This window comes from Montipora capricornis, chromosome 4, assembly GCF_036669925.1.
Source record: "Montipora capricornis isolate CH-2021 chromosome 4, ASM3666992v2, whole genome shotgun sequence".
Taxonomy (NCBI): Eukaryota; Metazoa; Cnidaria; class Anthozoa; order Scleractinia; family Acroporidae; genus Montipora; species Montipora capricornis.
The window spans coordinates 24,153,861-24,179,566 of record NC_090886.1 but is presented as its reverse complement, the minus strand read 5'-3'; the positions used below and the strand labels follow the sequence as shown (position 1 = coordinate 24,179,566).

The window sequence follows — 25,706 nt, the reverse complement described above, 5'->3', positions numbered from 1 at the left end:
TGCTCAGTTAACTTTCTGTCCAAGTTCCTTGCCAAGCTGGCAGATTTCGTGTAACTGCTTAGAGGACTAGCAAGGAAAGATGTTGAATGGCCCTCCGGTTCTCATTTATTACCTCCCTGAGCGACCCTTAAGCGTTCAATGTGATGCGAGTCAGAGAGGCCTTGGTGCCTATCTGCTGCAAGATGGTAAACTTGCATTATCACAACTTATCATGGCTACTTATCACCTGAGGAAAAAGAATTTCCTGTATTTTACAACGTTTTACAGGAATAATAATTGTAAAGTATGTTATTAAAACGATAAACACGATAATGGTCTTTCCTGATAGGAACTTCTGAAGCCTCAGACTAAACTCCTTCAGTATGTCATTGCTCAGCCCTATTCTCGTGATGTTATCTGTACAATGCTGGGACTTAATAAACAGGTTTGTTCTCCTTTGATATCACTCATTGATTTGGAGTCTTTAGTACTTTGCAAGTACATGTAAAGGAAATCCAAAACTCCCTTCCTGGGATGTCTGCACATTTTGCCTGAGAAAAGGTATTTCAATTTTTCAGTTTGAGAAAACTGTTTGACATACAATTGAAATGCAATACTTATACTGCCCAGATTCATTTACAATCTTCAAATAATGTTACAATTTTAGTACTTCAATGGATCTCACTGGTTTCCAATCTTCAACCATGGAAACATAATTATCTATTTCTTATTTGTCTTTTGTGATGCTCATTTTTAATTCAGTAGTGGTCCATTGGGCTAAATATTATTGCTTTATAGGACAGGCGTCTATTAGTATGAAATTTGTCAGCAATGGACAACAATCTGCTTAAATCATGTCAATATACTCTGGCCAGTATTGGTATCACTTAAATCAACTACTCAGGTATGACTGAGTTGGCTCACAGAGCCTATGATTTTTCTTTCAGCAAAAGCAACGCTGTCCAGCTTTAGAGGAACTCTTAGTGGACCTGATAGTGGTAGCAATGGAGAAATCTGAGGAGAATGATGTCAGCATGATAGAAACAGGCTGCCAGCTATTGTGGCATCACTTGTCAAGCCATCTTATTTTCTTTGTGCTTTTCCAGTTTGCCAGCTTTCCACACATGGTCTTGTCACTGTACTCTAAGGTAATGTGTTATAGTAAAAGGGCAATGTACATCATCCTCTTATGACTTTTTTGTTTTACATTCCATGGCCTGACCGCTTCTTCTCAAGCTACTTTGCAACTTTTCAAATGTTTTTGCTCTTGTGAATATGGGTAACAGGGTCGAGCAAAATGCCTCTGTCTATGAAGGAGAAACTCTTCACGAACTCAGTGAAAAAAAAGTCTATAAGCTTATTTAACATTTTAGATTTGCAAGACTCATTTAGATTTCCCCCAATCATGCAAAAAGGAAAATTCTTATCCAGTGATGCTTTCTGTAAATATTTGTCTTGATCATGGTAATTATGGTTATGATTAATTGTAAGGATAGACATGTATATTGCCTAACTGCCTCATTCCCAACCCCTGGGTGCTTGAGACAAGGAGAGGACAACAACACAGGGAGAAACAGGTAACCAACGACTTCAACAACCTCAAGCACCAGGGCACCAAGCTTATACAAACAGTGGTGGATTAAGGTAACGCCACCTAGCAAACCTAACAATTCAAGAATGAAGCACCAGTCAAAAAGGCTGGTGATAAAAGGCAGGTGCAAAGGGGACCAAAGGAAAAAACCCTCAAGGAAGCAGATGGCTACAGGAGAAATCGACAACACAAAGAGTGGTGAGTGACGATCGTGGAGATTATCCACAAACAGATAGGTGAGATAAATGGAGAAGGATTTGGACTTCAGCCAAGTGGTGGGAGAGGCTAGCTAGAGGTTAAGTAGAAGTCCGGATATACAGTTGGTATATCGATTAAGCTAAACCATGAGCCAAAAAGAAGTGACACCTGTCAGCTAATGAAGAGGGATCAAACTGTCCAGGAGAAGCTGAGGAACTGGGTAAGGGGCAGCTTGAGCCCCTAATTGACTCCAGGAACAGCATCAGCCACAGAGTTTTTATCAATGGAACATGGCAACAGAGAAGGTAAAATTCCATGGAGTGACACATCGGGGCAAATCGCAGAGAAGATGCATCAGAGCAGGGACCTGGGAGGTTCTATACAACAGAATGGTTACAAATGCTAGATTGTCGGAGCGAAAAAACCTGTACTGCTTGGACCAGAGTGAACCTCACAGGTGAAGAAGGCACCAAAGCCAAGAGAACAAACAGCATCGGAAGCGACTTTGAGATGAGCAGATGCAGACATGCCAGGAAACTGCCAAAATCCCACACTGTTCCAAGAGGACAAAAACTGTTGCCGTCACTAAAGGTCCAAATGAATTCCTTATTGAGACAGATTAGGTGGTTTTTGTGGCGGAAGCAGCACAATAAATCAATCATATAGTGGAGGAAGGTTCACCCGGGCCACCCCACCTTGGCGGCAGGGTGCAAATGACCACTTAGTGACTCCTGTTCATGCCAAATGCACCAGTGACGCCGAAGCCAGTACTGAACCAGGTCTTTAAGGGCAAGCATCTTATCTAGGGGAGACGCACTATTTGGTGGATAGAGTCCACCTCAATACCCAAGGTGGTCAGCAACGTAGTGGGACCTATGCATTTGTAAAGCTGGAGGGGAAGACCTAGCTGCCGACAAACTGCTTGTCTGATGAAGACATTCCAAACAGTTCTGGCAAGCCTGAGGATAAGGCATCAAGGCCACCCTGGCCCAAAGTCCCTACAGTACAAAAATGGTAGATTCATGGAGGACCAATTTACCTCATTTGAAGCAACGGCAAGCTAGCGAAAAGCTTTGTCGTACACAAGCCATACTTGCCCATTAATCTGATGGAAAGTGTAAAGGATAAGCAGCTTGTGGAGAGTAAAAAAGCAAAGTAAGGATTGATGTCAAGAAAAAGTAAAAGCTTCAAATCAAATGCTCGCTTAAAAAGATAAGTGGTAAGATTAGCCTTAAAAACAGCCTCTGATGATGAAAATCTTATCTTGAGTGATAGTTTTTTCCAGAGCCTTGGTACCAAGGCGCACAAGGACGAAGAACAACCTGTCCTTTCAGCGGCATAAACATAAAGGGTAGACTTCAAGACCTGATGAGATGAATCAACTAACGAGTCCAAATCAAGCCGTGATTCATCAAACAAGGATGAATTCATGATAATGTCATTAAATTCAGCGTAATCAATCGAACGCAGCTTCCTGTGGCGAATAGTCTTTCTTGAAAATTGTGTTTTATGCAATAATAAATGCATAAAAATAGCACAATGATCACAAATCAAAGGGTCATGAACCATGACGTTTTCCATAAGATTACACTGATTTCTAGTAATGATTAAATCCAAGGTATGACCACTTATGTGAGTCGGTATATTCACCCATTGTTTCAGATTGAAAGATGCTATTAACTCACAAAAATGCACTGTATTGACATTGCACGAAGAGTCCACGTGTAGATTAAAATCACAGAGAACAATGATGCAGTGGCCATTTCCTCAAGCAGGAGAGAAAATTCACGATAAAATGTTGACAAAGGCACGGATGACAGTGGACGGTAAACAATTATCATCCTGATCATCTTTGAGTTCTTGAAACAAGCATCCAAGAATTCAAACGACTGAAAGGAAGTGTTCCACTCACTATTTTTGCATTTAATATCCAAACTTTCTTTGAAAAGCAAGCCGACACCACCACCTCTCGATTCCCGTGGAATTCGGATAAAATCATAACCAGTGGGGCATAAATCAGCAATTTCGACGCTATTAACATTGCCAGGTCTGAGCCACGTCTCCTTTAAGGCAAGAAGATCAATATTCTTGTCAACAACACAGTCTTTCGGTACGCTAGATTTATTCCTTACTGATCTGGAATTGAGCAGGCAGAAGTTGATCGCGTGAGAAGTATCATGGGTGTTAGCAGCTTGTGAGATTGGCACCTTCACAAGATTGTCACGATAAAGCAAAGATGCAAATTTCGAAAAACTATCAGGTCGATTTGAAATAACCGTCCTTATCCCCCTCTGCCTCGTTCGTGGCCCATACACCTGCTCTACATCTTGTTGTTGGAAGCAAATCGAAATTCTTTAAAACCGAAGCCAGTTGAAAAGGCAGACGAGCCGGCAAAAAATGCCGCAATGATAACAATTCATTTCTTGAACATGTGATAAGTAGTGGAGACCGAGACGAGTGATGATGATATAATCCAACCGACCTTGAGGAAATTTCTTGGTTAGATTCGTGTCCTGGATTTGAAGAGATGTCAACATGCATGGTCAAATCCATGACAAAAGGTTTCGAGGGAAGAACTAAATGGGTAGTCTCATGCTTGGCCTGTTTTGAGCATGGTTGGAACACTTCAAGTGCAAGTCTTGACCTGGATTGTCTGAAACTGAGTTTCATCGAGCAAAACTGGAAACCGTATCATATATGTCCTGAAACATGAACGATGTCCCAAAGTCTTTTGACCAGGATTGTACAATTTAATGGGAATAGCTGGGGTTGAATCGGAATGGTGCAAAATCTTAAACGTTGAAAGAAATGAACAAATGAAATGAACAACATATGCAGCCCTACAATCAGATCCAGGAGTAAACGAGGTGACCGAAGATGAAGAAACTCCAGATCCAGAAGCAAGAAACGGCATCCAGCTGACAAGAAGGAAAGGCCACGGATGGCAAAGGGAGCAAAGATGTTGATAACAGTATGGATGCCGACAAAAAAGAAGGACAAGAAGACACTTCAAAAGGTTCAGAAGCCAAAGCAGCTTTCAGCGTGCCATCACTTGCAGCCAGAAAGGCAGACTCTGATATGGTGGACAAAGACAACAAAGGCTCTGCTGAGGCACTTACTGATGCGAGTGAAGGTTTCAAGGATAAGTGAGAAAGCCCGATGGTGCCAGACAAAACGAAAACCAATGTCGAATGGCTATTTGTTAGTCTAGCGTCATGGTAACATGACAGAAAGAAGCAAAATTTTCAAGTGGCCGTGCAATCAAGCAAAAGCAAATGCCACAACAAGGGCCCTGCAAAGATTTTAGTGCTGGGGGTTGCCACTGAACAGCATTGTCTGGATTTTAATATTCCCAATGGCCGCTTACAGATTTTACTCATCAACTTTGGGCCTTATAGGGTTAATACCCTTTTGTTTTTCTCTTTTTTGTTTATAGTTAAATGGCAGAAATCTCAAGAAGGGAAGAGACCATCTGATGTGGGTACTACTACAGTTTATCTCTGGGAGTATTCAGAAAAATCCGGTAGGTCCGTTTTTCAGTTCAACAACTGCTTTTCAATCAACTGTTTGCTGTCTGTTCTAAAACTACCAGCCAACAGTTAATTGACAGCAAACAGTCGGGTGGAAAATGACTAATTGATGGCTTACGATGTTTGTCTTTAGCTTTTCTTTTGATGGGAATCTGTCCATACGTTGTCAGTCAGTTGTTGGTCAACACCCAGAGAAACAATTTACCAACAGGCAGTGGGTCATAATGGTTGATTTGGCTCAAACTGTTCTTCGATGTTGTCCATTTTTTGTGACAATTTGATCCAACTCATATTATTTAATGCACTCAGGGTGTCAAGTTCCTCTTTTTTCCCTATTTTTTTTCCTATTTTTTGGAGTCATTCCTATTTCCTATTGTTTTTTAACCCATTGACTCCTGGAGGTTCCCCATTGACGACTAAAATATGGCCGGTTTAGGGGTGAAAGGGTTAAAGAAAACCTCCTATTTTTCCTGTAGGTTTTGGTTCATGCTGTACGAAGACTTTTTAATGCTAGTTAATAAAAAGATTTCAGGTATAATAGCCTCAATATAAAACCCTGTAACACATTTCATTTGTTTTAAGAAAAATGCTCTAAGGGACCTGAGAGAAAGGCAATTTCTTTATCTTTGCACTAAAATACGGATAATTTGTGAGCTTTTTATTGTTTGTGTTGATTTCAAGTAAACTAAACTCTTGCTGAGTTCTTGGAAACCTCAAAATAGTGTTGGGGAACTCAATTAGGTTTTGGGGAGCTGTTGCGTACTTTCTGTAACAATGCTGTACCTGTCAGGTGAATATAAACTGGTAAATGTTATGCCATGGAAGGATAACTGACAGTTTAATCTTCAATTTCAGTTTGAAATTAAATATGGAACACAATATTTGTCAAACCGTTTTGCATAATATATTTTTTTAACTAAAGTTCTAAGGATGGAACGGAAAGAAGTGAAGATCGTAGGGTTGTATGAAAGCCGATATGCTGTGTAAGCAACCTTTTTTTCTGAAATTTCCTATTTTCTTTAGCCGATGTGCTGCTTGACACCCTGTGCACTTTATTAAATGAGAATAGTTAAAATGTTCTGTTATTTTGCTTTTTATTCCAGCTAAGTGATTTCAAGCCTGTAATGAAGCTTTTTGATTTGCTCTACCCAGAAAAACAGGTTGGCTCAACAGATAATTACTGCATACAACATGATATATTTGTTTTGCACAAAATCTCAAGGCTATAATTTAAGTTCATGATTAAGTGAGTTAACCTCGCAGGCATATGACTGGAAGGGTTTTCAAAGACGTCATTGCTTTGCTAAGGGTTAGAACTAGTAATTACTTTGTTCCTGTTTCAGCCTTTGCCTCTTCCAGATATTACTGTAGCTGATTCAGTTAACTCCTTGGCTATGGCCTGCATATGGGTTCACCTTGCAAAAAAGGTTAGTGTTTTTTGTGCCCTGAACATTAATGTGATCTCAAGCTGTCTAGTTCTTTAATTACACTAGTTATAACTACATGTACGATCTCCATTTGTTGAACATGTACGCTTAAATTGCAGCCAGTGCATTTGAAAACAAATATTTACATGCTAAAAAAATTAGGTTTTAAAGGCAAAACTTATCACGGTAACCTCCAATCAACTCCATCATATCAAGGCTGTTAGCTTTAATATCCCATGCAATATGACAAAGACTTGTTGAGAAGCTTTTTGGTCTTGGCTTAGTTATTGTAACATTAACATACAATCCTTCACAATAATAGATATTTTGTTTGGAATGTTCAGTATAGGAGACGACTAAATCATCTGATACTGACAGCTAAATTGTATATTTATAGATATAAGATGAATAGTGTGCATCCGATTTTAGGAATTTATAAGCTGTATACCAAGTGGAGAAAAAGATAGCAAACTAACAAAACATACCAAGAAATGGGAAACGCTTTTGGCATATGTGGTCTTGTAGTGTGGGTGTTCTTCATGCGTCCCTCCTATGACTTACTATTATTATTATTGTTAATGGGTTGAACCCAGGAGTCATAATTATCATCATTAAGTAAAGTACAATCGTCCGGGTGAGTGTAGTCCTGAGAAGGACTGTTTGAGATGACATTGACTGACGTTTCGACAACCTGAGCGGAAGTCATCTTCAGAGTCAAGTGATTTGTGTAGCATGAGTAGATACTATAAGAACTCCGGTCTTAGATGTCATTGGTCAACTTATTCGTGATGTTATTGGTCGACTGTCAGTTGAGCCTAGATGAAATTGGCTGGGAAGACTAAACAGTGATAGGTGCGTTTCAATCCGTCTATAGGTCTAAGGTCTGTACGTGTATCGTACATTTAGAATACGTTGGGCAGTACTGTCAGAGTAAATCAGTGTGTTGTTTGTCTGTTGATGTCGTCGATGAGTCGTTTGTAGGGTGTGGGAAGTTGTAGGCATCGGTTTAGGGGAGTCAACAGGACACAAGCTTGGTAGACGCACATCTTGGTCCTTTCGCTCAACAGGTCATTGCCCCACACTCGCTTGTTGAGTTTGGCCATGACAGTAGCTGCTTTGGTGATCCTGCAGCTGATCTCAGCATCGAGTGAAGTCGAGCTTGACACGGTGGAGCCCAAGAAGGGAAGGTGTCCACAACCTCCAGCTCTGTGTTGTTGATGGTGATGACTGGGGGGGACTCAGCACCTTGCACCAGGATGTTGGTCTTCCTGAGGCTGATTGTTAGCCCAAACTCCAGGCAGACGTGGGACAGCTTGCCTACCAGATGTTGGAGGCCCTCGTCGCTGTGAGATGTTAAAGCAGCGTTGTCTGCAAACAGCAGCTCCCGTATGAGCACCACGTAAGCTTTGGTTTTGGCGTGGAGTCTGGCGATGTTGAAGAGTTTGCCGTCTGACCTCGTCCGGATGTAGACACCTTCTGTACAGTCTACAAAGGCATACTGGAGCAGCATCGAGAAGAAAATCCCGAACAGGGTTGGAGCAAGGACGCAGCCCTGCTTTACTCCACTCCTGACTGGGAAGGCATTGGAGGTGGCCCCATCAAAGCCGCCTGTACTCTGCATGTCCTTGTGAAAGGAGGTGATGATCAGGAGCTTCTGGAGGATCTTGAAGAGCCCGCTTCTGCTCACCAAGTCAAAAGCTTTGGTGAGGTCCACAAAGTCGAGGAACAATGGCTGCTGCTGCTCTTGACACTTCTCCTGCAGCTGACGGAGGGAGAAGATCATGTCCACTGTGGACCTCCCGGCTCTGAAGCCACACTGTGACTCGGGGTAGACTTGCTAAGCAAGGCTCTGCAGGCGGTTCAAGGTGACCTTGCGTAAGCTCCCTATTTACCGAACCTCGAAGCGGCGAGGTAAATATCCACCACTACCCTCAGACACTGAGGTGAATAGTTGTTTTAGTATATACTGCAAAAGTGAGATGATGTAAAGATGACAACATTTTCGGGCGCAAATTTCACGCGAATTGATTGGAGGTGAATAGCAAATGATATCCGGAGTTTGAGTAGCCAATCAGTACGCGTGTTCAACGCTATCCACTGTTTTAGTATATACTAAAAAGTGTTATCTCAGGGGAAGATAAAAAAAGTCTGACTATTTTTGATAACAGTACCAAGGTAGCACTTTTGTTTAGTTATTAAGCGTTAATGTTGGTCTTACTGAGGTTTCCACACTGTGCAAGGAGATGCTCCATTGAGAAGTCCGATTCTTACGTATACTGAGTCAATTACACTGTAGTCTTCTCGTCAACCTCTTTCCCTCGCCCCGAGATATGTCCTCCTATAAATCTTCATTTTGATTATTTTATTCATATGATGTGTTTTTATTTTAAGGCACAGACTGAAAATGTGACCTGGAAACCAGCTGTCCCCCATATACTCAAGGATCAACTGGAGTGAGTTCCACTGGACTAAAGTTACATTTCGCAGTTTGTCATTAGTTTTTTTTTTTTTTTTTTTGTATCTGGGAATACAACTTGAGCACAGAGAAGAATTACAGACTGCAATGTGTAATTTAGTCTCGGTATTCATAGTCTTTTGGTCTTGAACCTCGCGCTGCCTCAAGCGATCTTCAGATGGGCTATTTTCTAATTACATAAGACCGAGATGACAGATTTGAGGTCCAGTGGAATAATTCCGTTTTTTTATTAAGTAAAACCCACTTGTTGTCCAGAACATCACCTCTGTCCTTTCTATCAACTTCTCTTCAAGTTAGCATTTAATAATCTCATACTCATTTATGGCTTCGGAGAGAGTGACATCGTGATAGTTGTGGGATTTACATGTATCATTCAAAAAGTCAGTGCCATAGCATTTTCGCTTACATTTTAAAATTAAAGTGTCTCAGTGGGTAAGTCGTTTTCCTTCACTTCTACCTCCATCTTTTACTTCAGATACATCCAAATGAGCTCCCGAACTGCAGCCAGCTCTTTTAATATGTCAAATTACAAAATACCTCTTCTTTGTAATGCATGTAAGTACTAGACATTATTTTCGTACCCTAGTCTGTAAATTAACAAACAGTTGTTTTTACGAATTTTCAAGTGTGCATGTTTGCTATGGTTATGTTGAACAACGCGTCCAAGGAATCATAAAACTGTAGTAGTATACAACTGGTTTTAATAGAATAAGTCACGTTACCCCTTAAACTATTGAATTGTGAAGTCTCGTCTCTGTTGAATATCAAGCATATATAGTGCAGCCCTGATCTGTTTTTTTTTTTTTTTGACAGACAGTACCAATACAGACTTGTTCACAGTGCCCATGGCTGTGTTGGTTGAAATGTGCTATGGAAACAATAAAAACACCACACAATTACCTGGTCCGTCAAACACACTAGCTGCTGGTCCAACAGTACCGTGTCCAATGAGTCTCTTAGACTCCCTTACTGTACATGCCAAGATGAGGTGAGTCTCTCAGTCAAATGATCTCTTTGAAAGGTGAATAGTGCCATCCACTGGGTAACTATTCACTGAGCAACTAAATTGGTTTTTATAGCGCTTTTAATCATAAGAGCAATCAATTGAGCCCTGTCTAAGCATTTTTATTCGGCCTTTCTTCAGGCTTTCTTTGCAGCTTCTGAAGTTGCTGCTTACCTGAAATGGTCTCCAGCTCTCATGCATTTCAATTTCCACACTTCAAGTATATGAACATTTCATATATTCTATACCATCAGAAGCACATGTCCTTGAAGCGTGTAACTTGCAGCTCTTTTCTTTGGAACAAAGCTGGGGATTTTAGAACACCAATTTTATGCCCAAATATGGACACAAATAAGATCAAAGCTGCACGCGCAGGAAAATGCGCGAGCTACGTTACATCCAAATAAGGAATGCTCTTCAAGGTCATGAGCTTCTGATACCATTAATTCACTATTACTATGTGCAGCAATATTGCCATTGTTAGTGTTCTCTGATGTGATGGGATCTGTTCTGATTCGAAAACTTTTTTGCATTTAGTCTCATTCACAGCATTGTCAATCGAATCATCAAATTGGGTAATTCGCAGACATCATTGGCTCTTGCTCCAGCTCTGGTAGAAACGTACAGTCGCTTGCTTGTGTACATGGAGATCGAATCACTAGGAATAAAAGGATTTATCAGTAAGAGAACAATCTCTATACAAAGGGGCAGTGAAATAACCGATATGGTGGTCTTACCAAGAACTATGCAACTGTTGGCGCAAAGTTTGAACCTTGCATGTAATCTGCTTCAAGTCTCTTGGAAATCATAAGGACAAAAGTAGTTTGTTCACTTCACAAACTCAGACACTCGGACAAGATTGAAACACGATTGATACAATAGTTTATGCAAAATTTGGGGGAAAACAAAGTGTATTGTGGGGCATTCAAAAATAGAGATTAAGAGATTTATTACACGACTGGAACCCGTATTAAGACGTTTGATTGAAATTCTAATCCTGAAGGTTTAAGGGATGTGCAGAAAAGATCTTAAAACAACCGGTACAACTTGGCTTCCTACCTTTTAATCAATGATATCATTGTTTTGTGGCCTTATGGTCGACGTCGTCATTGTAGTTCTCAAGGTCCCTAATAATTTTTATTGGACGCTGTTAAAATTTTGCACTTTTCTTTGTTTGTTTGTTTCTTTTTTTTCAGGCTCTTTACTTCCAAATGTTTTTAAGAGTCATGCCTGGGGAATTCTTCATACCTTACTTGAAATGTTTAGTTACCGCTTGCATCATATTCAGCCTCATTACAGAGTGACCTTGCTTTCTCACCTGCACTCACTTGCTGCTGTGCCACATACAAACCAGAACCAGCTACATTTGTGGTAAAGTATTGGCTAACACTCTTTTCTCATAACTATTTATATTTTAGAATCTCAGTTTCAGTCTCAAGGGCCATTAAGCAGATAAAGGGGCTTGAATGGTAGGGTCGCAAACCTCTCAGTCACTAGCTTGAGATCAGGTATTTTTGTCGGATTTTCAATGGTTAACGAAGGTCACATAAAATGGAGGGTGTAAGTCATTAAAAAGTTTGCTTGAATTTCTGCCGTTGAGAAAACCCAGTCCAGATGTGTGAGACAAGGAGGTTTTACAATTTGGCAGGCGACTTTCTCTGACCCCTTGAAACCAGACAAGTACCCACTCGATGGATTAAGGATCTCCAAAAGATGGCAAGAGACAAAAAATACATGGCATTAGTCTTTTTTTCTGTGAATAATGATTATTGATAAACCCATTCAAGCGAAAGAAATCCTCGGGCAAGTTGGTCATCAAGTGACGAGCTGGGGTTTTAACTTTATCTTGGCCTATCGCGTAGGGGTTTTTAGCGCTGCACCGACATCAAGTACAGTAGTTGTACCATTCCAAGTTGTTTTCATAAAAATGTGGCATTGCTGGAATTCGCGTATTTTGCTGGGAAGTTGCATGGGCTGGAACCCGCGTGTTTATCGCGGGAAGTTGCATGGACAGCGCACTACCTTTGACACTGAGTTTTAGTAATGCATCAGTCATTTGTAACCACGGTCCCCTGGCCCCCGTGACGTTGTTGAGTTGAGTCACACATTGTTAGTGTAGCAGTCGGTGCCTGTTCCACTATATTTCACGCTCACCTTTTGTGATGGTTTTTTTACTAAATTAAACACCTCATTCAACTAAGCGCGGAAATAGCAGCGAAATGTGACAATAAATGACGCTCTCGAGCAAACACCGCGCGCAATCAGAAGAATGCAGCATTTATTCGAGGGTTATAACAAAAAGAACAGTTACGGTACAACTCGGTTATCTACGCCATCCTCAGCAAATAGATTAATCGAAAGTTACGGCATGTTTCTGTTGTACATAATATTCACAACGGATTTACTGTAATATGATATTTAGTCCAGTAAGAGTGATAATCATTATAATTTTTTCAACAGTGTTGAGAGTACTGCACTAAGACTAATTACAGGCCTTGGAAGCTCTGAAGTGCAGCCACAACTGGCTCGTTTCAACACTGAGCCAAAACAGGTGCGTTTAATATTCAAGGGGAACTGTTTGCTGGTAGAGTGTTGGAAAACTATAATCGTGATTTTGGGAACTATATCTTTTTCGCATTCTTTAGACGTGATGCAGTTCCTCGAATTATCTATTATTGCAGCATAGTTTGTTGTTTTTCATGACACATCCGTTTTCAGGATTTATTTAAATTCCCCAAAGAGGCTGTCATTAACGAGTAAGTCTCCTGGCGTCAGCTTGAGTAAAGTTTTTAAGTGGCACTCCTCGGTGTGATGTATGGATTTAATATAGTCGTATCTCTATATAAATGTATTTATCAAACTGTTTACTGACCTTATTATTAAGGAGAAATATTATATGATTTAATGTAAAGGAAATATTTTCTTATGAAATATTATGTAAGCGAGTTACTGCAAGTTATTATAGGCAAGCATTGTAAAAGGCAAGCATTGTAAATGTTTAGTCTGTAAATGAGTGCAAATAATATCTAGTACGTGTAAGTAGTGTAGTATGCATTGTAAGTAGGTGTGCTTTCAAAGTTTGTATGTAATTAAGTTTGTAAGTATGTATGTATTGCAGTGTATGTATTTGTAATGTATTAGTGTTGCGGGTCGAATAAAAAAAAATACATCAGGTCATTTTGTTAAAGTGAACACTAGGATCCTCCTATATAAAACGTTTTTAGTTCCACATTGTTTCGGTGTACAAAGTTATCGGCCGGATAAGTTTAATTAAATAATTATTTAAAATAAAACAAGAAAGTAAAAATGAGAGTCAATTATTGAATCTAGTGAAAGATATTATCAAGCATTAATTTTAATTTATAAATGTCTTAATGGGATAATGCCCGTAACAGCAGTAGAGCAGTTTTCTACCAACAACAGACTCCAGCTGAATCTAGATAAGAGTAAGGAACTGTTGATCGACTTCAAAAGACCTAAACACCAGTTCGATGCGATTACTGTCAGGTCAAAGGAAATCGAACTTGTGAACCACGCAATAGTTTTAGGCGTAACTGTATCTGGCACCCTGCAATGGAATTGCCACATTTCATATGTAATTAAGAAGGCCAATAAGCGAATGTTTTTCCTTATTTTGATTTAGCTCGCCAAGGTCCCGGCCCGTGATATTATCAGTTTTTATCATACTTGCATTAAGCCGATATTAGAGTACTGCGCGCCTTTATACCACCACGCATTGCTTGCGTATTTTAGTGATGACTTAGAGCGCGCTCTCAATAATCTCTCTCACCCTTCCATATGTTGATAATGTCACAATGTACAGCATGAATTCTCTTAAGGACAGACGCATTAAACAAAGCAACAAACTATTTGAATTAGTCGTATCTGAGTCTGCGCATAAGCAGTACCATCTACTACAACCAAAGAATGCCAGCAAATACAACCTAAGATGCGCACCAATTTTCCAATACCTTCATCCAATCTATGTCTAAGTGGTACAACTCTTGTATGTAGCTTTATTGAATTTTTTTACGGGGTCCATCTGTAATTATTTTATTGTATATACTGCAAATGTTACATATGAGTTATGAGTTTTTGATTATTTAATTAGCATTATAGTTATAATTATTATTAGTTGTTATACTATCTTGTATATTTATGCAATTCTGCTTTAGTAGGCTGCATAGTGAGTATTTATTAAAACTATCTCTACTATCATTCTTTAACTTGTAGCTTTTGTCTGCTGAATCTGAAGAACTGAATCGAACTCTCGTATTGACCATAGCACGTTCTATGCATATCACATGTAAGTAGCATGTACCAACCTCTAGGAGGTTTGCTTTGCCACGCCCATTTGGAACTCACGCTTCAAGACAACTGGTAAATTCCTTTTCCATGATCAACAAAAATACCGTGAAATGTACATTTTAATGAAGTAAAAAAAGATCTGGTTTGATCTGATTAGGAAGTGCTGAGGAGTAATTTCATCGGTGTATGGTTTGACTTTGAGTTCCGCTCGGATAGGGACGATAAACCATAGGCCCCATCTCAGATCCCTTGCTCCTAAAATTGCGTGGGACTTTAAAGGGTATGGAGTCCTCGGTGTTATGGTCTGGCTTAAAGTGGAAACTGATACCTCACAATGGACTCTAAATCCTGCACCTCTGTGTACTTCCGTGTTCTCTATGGGCAGTTTTTATACCATGTTTGGAGCGTGTGGCCGAGTGAACATTGGTGGATTTACTGTTCATGGCCTATAGGCATTATTCGGTTGTCAATTTTGTTTCCCCAATACAGATCATGCCACGATACACAGGAGATTCGATTCTTTGTCTTGTTCATTCAAAGGGTGAATGTCCGACTTCGAAACAAAATACCCTCTTGAGTATTGTCACATGATCTACAAAATTAACAAGCGAAAGAGGTCTGTTGGAACAACTGTTAAGACTTGCCTCAAAAATGACATTTCTGGCTAGTGAGCTCCATTGTTTTAACTTTTGAAGCACACCAAGTATATAAGGTTCAAAAAGGTGTGATTTTTTTTTGCTGGCAGTATTGAGATCATTATTTCCATTAATTTTCAAACTTGCCTGCCTGTTTTTAACAGATGCTGAATCAAATGCTAACTGGTACGAGGGGATCTTGAGGTCGTTAATTACCAACACTCCACACAAGTATGTATATATTTCGTTCACGAATGCATGTTCCCGTTCAGTTTTTTGTGTCTTGAACTCACGATTTGCAAGGGTCCTTCTATCCGATTTTTTATGTTTTTTAGTCTCTGGTTGATGTAAAGTTCAATTTTCAATCAACAAATAACCATGGGTTTTCGGAGATTATTTACCAGTTACGTATCTTAGTTTAGTAGGCTATGCTAACCACCCTTGCAGTCTTGGAGACTAAATTATGAAGGCACTGCTCGACAAGGTGGGGTCGAAAGCTTGAATAATGCGCTTCTATCATCCTCTTTTAAGGTTCATCTCGGAGCATTTTAATAAGGGGCCTAAAACCAGAGTACCCACAGAAACGCCCTTGCCTCAGGTGAAGATTGACTGAAACTCATCCCTTATGCAATCGCAGACGTTGGAGGTACAGACTCCACGCCATAAAACACGGATAACCAACCGTGCCTTTCCAGTTTGTTGGTTCTTACTTATTTCGGCATTTGTTTCATTTAGTTGGGCCAGTCATACTCTTGCTTGTTTCCCTGCACCTCTTCGACAGTTTTACCAGCAGAATCCCTGTCCTCAAGAATCGAAACAAGATCTTAGACAAAGAGTTGAAGATGAGTACAGGCGATGGAAATGTAAGCTGCTTTTCATTTCACAACTTTTTCATGTGAATCCTTTTGAGATTTTTGGCTTGATATCAATCTTAGGAATCTAATACTCTTTTCATTGTCTTAAGTTCTTTTCACTGAGAAAACCATTCTCACAATAGGCCATTTCACAGTTGTTTGCTCAGCGACCAAGCCTATGAATGGCTGCGAGGCTGCCGGTGACCTTGCATTGATACAGACCTCACTGCTTTTATCATGTAAATTGTGTTGTTGTAACGCTAGTTAGTCCATATTAACATTACAAAAGCATGAAGGTTTGTATCAAAACAGGGTCACCGGCAGTCTCGCTTCCATTGCTAGGCCTGGTAACTTAGCCACAACTGTAAAATGGTCTATTGTAGTAAAAGAGGTGATGACTCTTGGATACTCAAACAAATACCTAGAAGGTAGCCATGGAACCTATCAGTACCTGATTCAATACTACAGTTCGAAATGTCTTACCACTGAGCTACAAAAGGCTCATAGGAGTTAGGCCATTAGCACATTTGTAGTAAAGTAAGACACTTTTGTTACTTGAAACTACTCTAAATGTCCTAGCTCCCACGAATCTTAGCTCATTGATAGAATATCCGAATTAGTGATCGGAAGGCCATAAGGGCGCACACAAAAAGACCACATTTGCAGTTATAGCCCGCGGAGCACCATGGTTAAGAAAATATGGTAAATTTTACTTGGCTTGAGCCTGCGAGCCAATCGAAACCCAGTACCTGGCCAGTGGTCATCGATGTCAACTTTTTTTTTAAGTTGAGCTCTAAACTTGAGCTCGCGATATGATCACGTGATACTAGTCACATTGGCATACATGGAGGGGTGGACGTATGGTCCTACAGTGACCAAAACCAAATTTTTTCGCACAAATGGGTATTGTAAGAATAAATAATCCGGGAGCTCCGCTAATCGATCTATTACGGTACAGACCAATACAGAGCAAACCCAAACGCGGCAATAGTAAAACTCTGTACCACGAATACAGTGTAAAACTAATCAATGGTGAAAATCTCCTACCAAGCATGAAATTTGCACCTTAGTACGGGACATCAAAGCTTGGAAACTCAGTGAGGTCGACAGCTGGCAGCACTGGGAACTCCCGTGAACGCCTCAGCCGAGCAAGAGAGAGATCAGACCCAGACTCTTGTTAGAAGCACTCAGAGCTTTCTCCATTACATACATCTCTTTAAGTGTTTTTGTTATTTTCGTTCTCAGACTATTGAATCAGATCCTGATTGCGTAGATATTTCCCAACTAACAACAGGTTTCTTTCTTGTGAATGGTAGCGATGACAACAGAGAATGAAATCTTGAACCATTTTGCAGATCCATCGTCTACAAATGTTTTCATTTGGTAAGTAATACTATTGAATTTTCCTTCTCAGATATTGCCTTTCTGGCGTTCTGATAAGCTCACTCAGTCTAGGATTATGAGCACATACACTGTATACCTTATGACTTTTTGGGCAATTGATTGCACCGTCCGTTTTGTTAAGTTGTAACACCCACCGAAACTGAAACATTTCAGAGTTAAATGAATGATAAACCCATTTGCACTTGTTGGATATAAGATAGGTTATGGTTAACTTGCGCTACGCGAATCGTTGGCTATTTGCCAACTCATATTCTACACTCGCTCGTGGAATAAATGTATCTTATTGGACAATTAAGTGTGTAGTATCATGAGATTTTTATGGGTCTCGCTGTTTTTTGGCGAACCCGTAAGGCGAGCCAAAATACCAGAGACGAGTTAAAATATTCCACGATTCTGCACACTAAATCGTACAGTAAGAGATTTATTATTTAACTCAGTCGGAAAATAGAAGGGTAAAGCTTTTAACTTATAACTTTCTCGCGTGACAAACTATCTTCCATGACTATTCAGCGTGAATATCAGAAAATTCTTTATTGTAAGGTCTACAGAGATACTAACAACGTTGATCGCGGTTTCCAAGTAGACTTGCCAAGTTCTTCGGGAGGAATTTCTTCGATGGCCCTTCAATGCTTCTTTTACGGACCACGGTTTCATTTCATTGAAGTCAGTTTTTCTCTTTTTGTCGTATTTACGTTTTGGTTTTCTTCAATAAACAGAGAAAGTTAATTGTCGTGTAGGCTATCGCTTGTCTCTAGCAACTCGTTTTCGCCAAAAAGCTTAAAAATTTGCAAGCATTCATCGTTTTCTTCGGGAAAAAAATTCATTTTCAATTTCAATTTCATTTGGCATTTTCAGCCATTTTTACCGCTTACGTAAGACTAATACGTTTGCGGTGAAAAACCCGACAAACTGGTCTTCTAGGCCCGGTTATTTGAAATCCAGGATTGGCGTAAACTTTTGTTTCATGCTTTTAACTTTTTGGTGAAAGTTTCCTTTGCTTATTTTTGTTTTTCAAGATTGAAGTTCTGCCGACTATCAGCGTTGAACAGCATTTGGGAGTAAGGAAACAAACTCCTGGGTTAATTTTTAATCTGGGATTAGCGTTAATTGGCTTTTGAAAAACCGAGCCCTGGAGTACAAAATACCGTGACATATTTGTACTCGTTTTGGGTATTTGAACTCTGCTGACTGCAGTTGAATAATAATTAGCATGCAATTATTCCATAAGCGCGCGTTGGATATGAGTTGGTAAATAGCCAACGAGGGGCGTATTGCCGAGTTGGTTATAACCAGTCTCATATCCAAAAAGCGCGAATGGAATAATTGTTTTATTAAATTATCATATATTCTGATCGCTTGGACTCTTGGAAATAAAAGCCACTCGGTTTCCAGCTTGGCAACACTTGACGCCATCACTTTCCATATTAGATCATACGATATATGAGCTGATAACCGAGATTGAGTGAACCAATGAGGAAGCTAGAAACGCGATATCTGAGGTCGAAAATATAATAATTGTTGTTAATTGTTATCGGTACATCAACCAAGTATTGGCGGATTTTACTGTCATCTTTACAGCATGTTTCCCCAGATGTATGCTAGACTTGTTATCTGAGTCTCGTTAAAGGGCCGAGCTCCGCTAAATTTCGTAAATCTCAGTGGTAGAGTATCTGAACTAGAAATCGGGAGATTATAGGTTTGACTCCTGCTCGGAAGAAGTTCGGATCCTTCCGAGTGTGACCAATTCATTACGACAGATAAATCTCTGCATATGTGGATTTCAGTTAACCTCATTGTTGTCGTTTTTTGTCAAAGTTTGTAAACTGTCATGATAAAGTTCTTTTAAATTGAGCCAATAAACGAACCTTTTCTTACAGTATTTTATGGAAGATGTTACTTGAATCCGGACGCCTCAGCCCTGCATGTCACAAGTAAGTTTATACTCATTGTGTCTTTTACTAGGGCCTGGTTGCTCTTATCCCTGTTTGTGCCTAACTATGGGTTGATTGTAGCCAAACCAATTACGTTGAACCAATTTTTAGCCTCAATTGGGATTTATCGCGTCGAACGACTGACCCTAAAATTAACTACGATGAAAAACCACATGCAGTGGAGGAAATGGTGCAGGTATACAGAAAAGCTGTGCTTGACCCTTTAGCTTTAGGGAATGTGGTCTGCACCAAGTTAAATATTATTTGCCTTTTATCGTGGTCGGAAAACCATTAAGAGTTATTTTCTTCCCAGTTTTAAAGTGGCTCAAACAAATTTTAACAATTTATTAGAAGGATTGACTCTAAAACACTCTTTCTCGTAACGGCATTGTTATGAAACTATATGAAACACCAATCATTCCTTAGCAAGATGTAGTCAGTATTGTTAAGGTAATAGCTCACGGACGCAACAGAAAAGTCATGTAAAGTCACCGTATACCTTACTAGGTGTAAAGTGATTCATTCTTTTCTTTCGTAGAAATCTAGAGACTGGGAAAATAAGAAGGCATGTTTCGCAAAGCAACACCTTATTGCTGATGAAGCCTCTGAGATAGAAACGAAAGCTCGTGGACTTGTTTTCATTTTTGTTTTCTGCCAAGAGAGTAATTAACGTCTCTACCATATCTCGTCTTGCCTTAAACCGCTGCAAATTTCTAAAAACTCTCTGAATTGGATTCACCAGTTCAGCACCTGTTTGGTGATTCAGTGTTTTTACCGTCAGCTCATCAGAACAGTAGTGTTAAACTGGATTGAGCCACCTAAAAGGGACTATGTCACGTTATACATAAATAATAAGCTACGTTCACACGCTGAAATTGTAAGCTTCATGTAGTGAGCCTTTGACGTTACTTTTCCCTGGATCCAACCCTCTGAGGTCCAGTCGGTTGGTTTTGAATGAGAGTAATGGCGGACCGTGAAATCCAAAAGTAACGCTCAAAGCAAACGGCCTTTAGATTAAACAAGACTCAAAATTTTGCCAGTCAGGTGTTGAGCAAACACACTTTCAAAATCTGAAGAAAATAGGAAGTGATTCTTTTTTATCACAAGGGTACTTTAAAGTTCTTATTGTAGTGTTTCATTCTTTTGGGGGGCATTTTGTGTGTCATGAAATACATAATTTTGCGTCACATAGCCTCTTTAAATGAGCAGAACAGATGTCCTAACTGGGGAATTAAACATAGACGTTTCCATGTTTATACAACAAAAGACAGAGAATAGTCTGGAGGAATCATATTGAATCACTGTATTTGATTCTCTTTCAATTCTAAGACCTTGTTTTAGGATTTTATGTAGCCATTGTAGCCGTCTTTAGGTGGAAACCCGTTTTCTAACAAAGCGTTCTTCATTTTTCCTTTATTCAGAGTCCTGGAACGTTTAGGGGCACGTGCACTATCTGCGCATGTTCGAGTTTTTGCAGATTATCTGGTGTATGAGCTTTCAAAATCTGTTGGAGGAAAACACATCAATAAGGTTTGTCAAGAACTGTTTTCTCCGCTAACACGTGATATAGTGAATAACTTTTCAGGGGTGGCTGTCAGAATCCTAGGTGACAGGAAATTAAGGAGTTTATAGTAGTTGTTTTTTAGACCGAGAAGATGTCGTTGAGGATCAAATTTATTTTCATCATTTTTTATTGTTATAGAATTGCACTTTTTGGAGATAAAATGGCAGTGAAAGTTGGCTTTCAATTACTGTATTGACATTTTTCTGAAATTAAACCTGCTTCTTAGATTGCTTCAAGTCTCCGATTCTCATTGTTATCAAAATATCTTCAACCGTCGGAGTTGACTTCATCACCACCACAGAAGCTAATTTGATCCCCTTTGCTATTTATAGTGTATCGCACACCTTAACGACCTTATATGGAAATACAACGTAGTTACTCTGGATAGACTAGTCCTTTGTTTGGTAAGTGGAAAGCTTTTTTATCGTAGTTAATAATCCTTTTAAGATCTCTTTATTAAAGTAAAGTATGTAGCCGAGCACAAATGCTCTTCTAAATGAGGAGACTGTAAATCATATCAAACTCAAACAGTCAGATTGAATCAACAGTTGAACAGCATTTGAAAAAAAGAGTCAAGTTATTCAAATTAGGGCTACCGCTCCTCTTACATGTGACCAAATAGTGCAGGTTGTCATGGTAACCTTGCTATAAAGGTGTGCACCATGTTTGTTTGTTGTTTGTTTGTCTGTTTTTCAGGCCTTGCGCAGTCATGAAGGAAGTGAAGCCCAGGTTTGCTTCTTCATCATCCAGCTGTTGCTGTTAAAACCGCATGACCTTAGATTGCGTGTGAATGCTTTTATTCGAGAGGCAAGTGGCGGGGCAGTTAAAGGGAGAGTTTCACGTCTCTGCGCATGGGCAAACTGTCATGTCAGCCCAGTTCATTCCATTGTTCTTGAAACAATGGAAAACACTGAGGCAGGAAAAGGAAACAATGTCATAGGAGTGTAATTAGTCATTGGAATCACATTTGCAATCATTTCCTTTGTGTTATGAACCTACTGTATGCGAATAGATAACTTGTACATTATGTCAACTCGTGCGTAAAATAAAATGTTCGACCCGTACAATAAATTCGGGGCCAAAATTAAGTTTGATATTTTCTGTGTAAACCTGCAGTATCTTCCACCAAATACGAGCCTTAGTCATTCAGTGTATTTGTACATCATCTGGCCGTAAGAAACCGTAAAATTTACAACTGCTACTGCCAAAGCTTGAACATGCGCAAAAGCCGTGAAACTGCCCCTTTAATGTTCTATTTTTATGTCCAAATGCAGTCATTTTTAATTATATTTTACAAAGGTTTCTGACAAACTTCAATAAACGAATAAAAACACTTTAAATAATGTGGAAATTAGTGGATAGATAAAAAAATTGAATTTTGTAAACCTTCACTCTCACCACCTAGTTGACAGATATTATATGCACTATTATGAATGAAAACTAACTTATTTATAATTAAACTCAGGCTATATGCAGAGTGAACAAAGGTTATCGGGGGTTTGGGGGCGGGGGGTGGTTGGGGTGCCCAGTCCAGTCTTTTCGACTTAATAATTGCGTAAATTAGAAACGGAAGTTTGCTTCCAGAGATTCCTCTATGGACTTTGACTATAACTGCATCACACATCCACATAGGGTCCCCCATCTCTGACTTCCACTTGGTCGTCATGTATTCATTATTCTTTTATGTTTATTTTACCACAGAATTCTCCTCAACATTGGCTTCAACATGAATGGCATCAGAAACACATGGCCTACCATACTGTGAGCTTCTTGCTAAAGGGTTTTAATCTTTTTGACCGGGGTTCTCAAGTACATTTTAACCCTATCTTGTCTCCGGAGACCACGTTTCTCTCAGTCATCACAGAGAATAAAGACATTTGGCTTGCTCCAAAACAGGATGTCCTCACATAATGAGGTTTCAGGTTTTCTGCGCAGTCTCAGAGATTCGAAACAATAACAATTGCCAATATTTGCAAAAATTAAATCCATCTGTGACTCATGACAGTGCGCGTCGTTTGGATCCGGCGCTGACTGAAAGAAACACCAACGCTGTGGACGAGAACGGCCCGTAACTGGAACGGTCACCAATATTTTGTTTGTTTGTTGTTGTTGTTGTTGTTGTTGTTGTTGTTGTTGTTGGTGGTGGTGGTGTTGTTGTTTTTTTTTTTTTGCCTTTAAGTCGCTCATTATGATAATGCATTCGTTTCAGAGCTACCCAGAGCGTTTCTATTTTGAAGGGCTGTTGGAGTCTGCTGGTTCTTCGGTACCCACTGTCCAATATTTGCCAATTTATTTTGGCAATGTTTGTCTGAGGTTTCTGCCGGTAAGTGTGGAGGTGTTGAAAGGATTTAGCGTTGCTTGAACGGTAAACGGAAGACGTCTAGCTTAAGTTTGTGTTTTGCCCAAGATTAATAGAAGAGTTTATTTCAGTTGACTGGATACGATAAGATAGTTTTCTTGGTATTTATTATGAATACGCGCTGCCTTGACTGCCTTGACTGAAAATGCATTTGCCGCCCTGATTCTGATTGGCTGCAGAGATATAAAACAACTTCGCTCGGCCAGTTAGATCCTGGGCATACCATATCAATGCAGCAGTTGGCGCGAATTTTTTGTGCATGAGATTTATTGCTCATGTTTAGCTGCATGATCGTATTGTAGCAACAACCATAGTTTCATGCTACCTCTCTGTTAAACATGTTTTCCTCATTAAATGAATTTGCACGATTTGGCCTTTTGTATTGATAAAAATGGCAATCACATGACTTTTGTCGGGCTTATAGTTTATTGGTGTCTCTCGTAGTATCATTTGCACCGTCGCTCCACTTGGTCGCTAATGATGTTAATTGGGCCAAAAAGTAACTATATGCCCTCCAATAGTCACGTGATTGTCCTGTTTACATAGCAGCCTACTAGGGCTGAATTGCGTAAATTTACAAAGGAACGTTATGATCATGCGGTTAAAAAATGATGTAAAGTTATAATGGTATAATAAGACTACCCTAAAGCCAAAATAACTGTAAGAGCTACACATGGTTACAAATTACTGGTAATCAAAAAATTGATGCAAGAGTAATAATAAAATACTAAGGAAATAATTTTCCAGGTAAGGTTTGATTTTTGTACTTAGAAGGGATGAAATTTTACTTTGAAGAAAAGATTGGTACGCATGGCAGGTCAATTGAAGCGGCGCTGCCTTTTTAGGAACGTGCTTGGGCGTTAATAGCGAACTTAAAGCCCGCCTCACTGTGAGGGAAGAGCAGAGCAAACTGCCGTGTGCGGTGGGCTTTTAGCAACGACAACGGCGACGGGAACGAGAACGTCACAAATTTGCATATTTTGTGGGCAAAAAGCACGTGCGTTTTTCACTTTTGCCCATTTCTTTGCTGTCGTCTGCAAAACAACAACTTGAAATATCCAAATTTGAGGTTTTTGAGGAACGTCAGAACTTGAGGATGAATTTTCATTTTCTTCCCTAAATTAAGGCCCCGTCCACACGTATCCGGAAATTCTGAAAACGGAGACTTTTTTCTCTGTTTTTTGTCTTCAGTCCATACGTAAACGGCGTATTCCGTCACCAAAAACGGAGGTTTTCTAAACGGTCTCCAGAGCGGATACTTAAGTAAACGCAGACCTTCCGTGAACGTGTGAACGGACGAAAACGGAGGTTTTCAAATACGATTATGTCATCGCTCGAGTCCAGTCATCCCCGGTTTTCTTAAATGAAGATGACGGATTCTAGACAAGTTGTGTCTATACTTCTTGGGCTTCTTTCTAGTTTAATAGCTGGCATTCAATTGCATTTTACGTTAAACCTGTAAGCTGAGTATTGAGGAAGTGATTGAACATGGCAAGGTTGCTTTCCGTGTTAGCTACGACAATAATAGGCTCGATCGACCATCCGTTTAGTGCACCCGTGTTTCTCCGCGCACACCACGGCTGGATCACTGGTCCAGCCAATAGGCCACTTTCAAAAATACCATAATACTCTTTGTTTGCCCTCCAAAATTTCGCATAAGCATTTGTTTCCAGTTTCTCTTCAAGGGTCTCAAGAGAAAATAAAAGCAATGCTTATGCAAAATTTAAGAGCACAAACAAAGAGTATTATGGTATTTTTGAAAGTGGCCTAATTGTATTTTCCACCAATCAGAAAGTCACCTGCCTGACAAGTACAGAATATCATTGGTTGAATACAAAATACAATTGCGACGGGTGCTACGTCACGGACGAACGACGCGGACCAGTGATCCAGCCGTTCTTTGGGAGGAGGATGTTCACCGCACTCCCAGAATGGCTGGAAATCGAGCCTACGACAATAAGGGCTGTAAAACGATTAAACAGAAGGTTAATAGAAAGGATAATTTGCGTAGATTTACTGCATCTTTTCGCTGATTTCGACATGTTAAAATATATAACACACACACACACATTACGCCGAATTTCTGCGTGCGGGCTCCTAAATTGCTAGCTTTGCGCATGATTTGTAAGGGAGACTATCGCATTTGCATCGTTTTAGCGTTTTCGTGTGGACAGTTGAATTCGATTTGAATTTGCTACATGTAGACGGGGCCTAAGCGCCGTTCCCGTGAGTGTCATTTTTCTCTTATAGAGAACTTAAGCAACGACTACGGCGACGGCAACGAGAACGTCATCTCACAATGTAAATTCGCGTTATTGTAATCAGTTCATGACTATTTCAACCCTTTTAATATGGAAAAGGTGTGGTAGTTCGTCAAAAATGGCAACGGTCGGAACGGCGCTTAGTTTAAGGGAGAAAACAAAAATTTATCTTCAAGTGCAAACGTC

At 39.8% G+C, this 25,706-nt stretch overlaps 1 protein-coding gene across 1 annotated transcript in view; it reads left to right on the top strand.

The window, feature by feature from the left end:
• The window catches only part of LOC138045795 (mediator of RNA polymerase II transcription subunit 23-like), an 87,633-nt gene that overhangs the window by 46,029 nt on the left and 15,898 nt on the right, over nucleotides 1-25,706 (top strand). Inside the window, exons 11-31 of the mRNA XM_068892420.1 lie at nucleotides 329-424; nucleotides 927-1,127; nucleotides 5,205-5,291; nucleotides 6,402-6,458; nucleotides 6,642-6,725; nucleotides 9,117-9,178; nucleotides 9,677-9,756; nucleotides 10,015-10,189; nucleotides 10,742-10,884; nucleotides 11,401-11,575; nucleotides 12,665-12,755; nucleotides 14,438-14,510; nucleotides 15,312-15,378; nucleotides 15,883-16,010; nucleotides 17,318-17,384; nucleotides 19,283-19,336; nucleotides 20,758-20,866; nucleotides 21,233-21,304; nucleotides 21,597-21,707; nucleotides 22,602-22,661; nucleotides 23,110-23,223. Coding sequence (XP_068748521.1) covers nucleotides 329-424; nucleotides 927-1,127; nucleotides 5,205-5,291; nucleotides 6,402-6,458; nucleotides 6,642-6,725; nucleotides 9,117-9,178; nucleotides 9,677-9,756; nucleotides 10,015-10,189; nucleotides 10,742-10,884; nucleotides 11,401-11,575; nucleotides 12,665-12,755; nucleotides 14,438-14,510; nucleotides 15,312-15,378; nucleotides 15,883-16,010; nucleotides 17,318-17,384; nucleotides 19,283-19,336; nucleotides 20,758-20,866; nucleotides 21,233-21,304; nucleotides 21,597-21,707; nucleotides 22,602-22,661; nucleotides 23,110-23,223 — 2,106 coding nt within the window. The remainder of the gene's footprint in view (nucleotides 1-328; nucleotides 425-926; nucleotides 1,128-5,204; nucleotides 5,292-6,401; nucleotides 6,459-6,641; nucleotides 6,726-9,116; nucleotides 9,179-9,676; nucleotides 9,757-10,014; nucleotides 10,190-10,741; nucleotides 10,885-11,400; nucleotides 11,576-12,664; nucleotides 12,756-14,437; nucleotides 14,511-15,311; nucleotides 15,379-15,882; nucleotides 16,011-17,317; nucleotides 17,385-19,282; nucleotides 19,337-20,757; nucleotides 20,867-21,232; nucleotides 21,305-21,596; nucleotides 21,708-22,601; nucleotides 22,662-23,109; nucleotides 23,224-25,706) is intronic.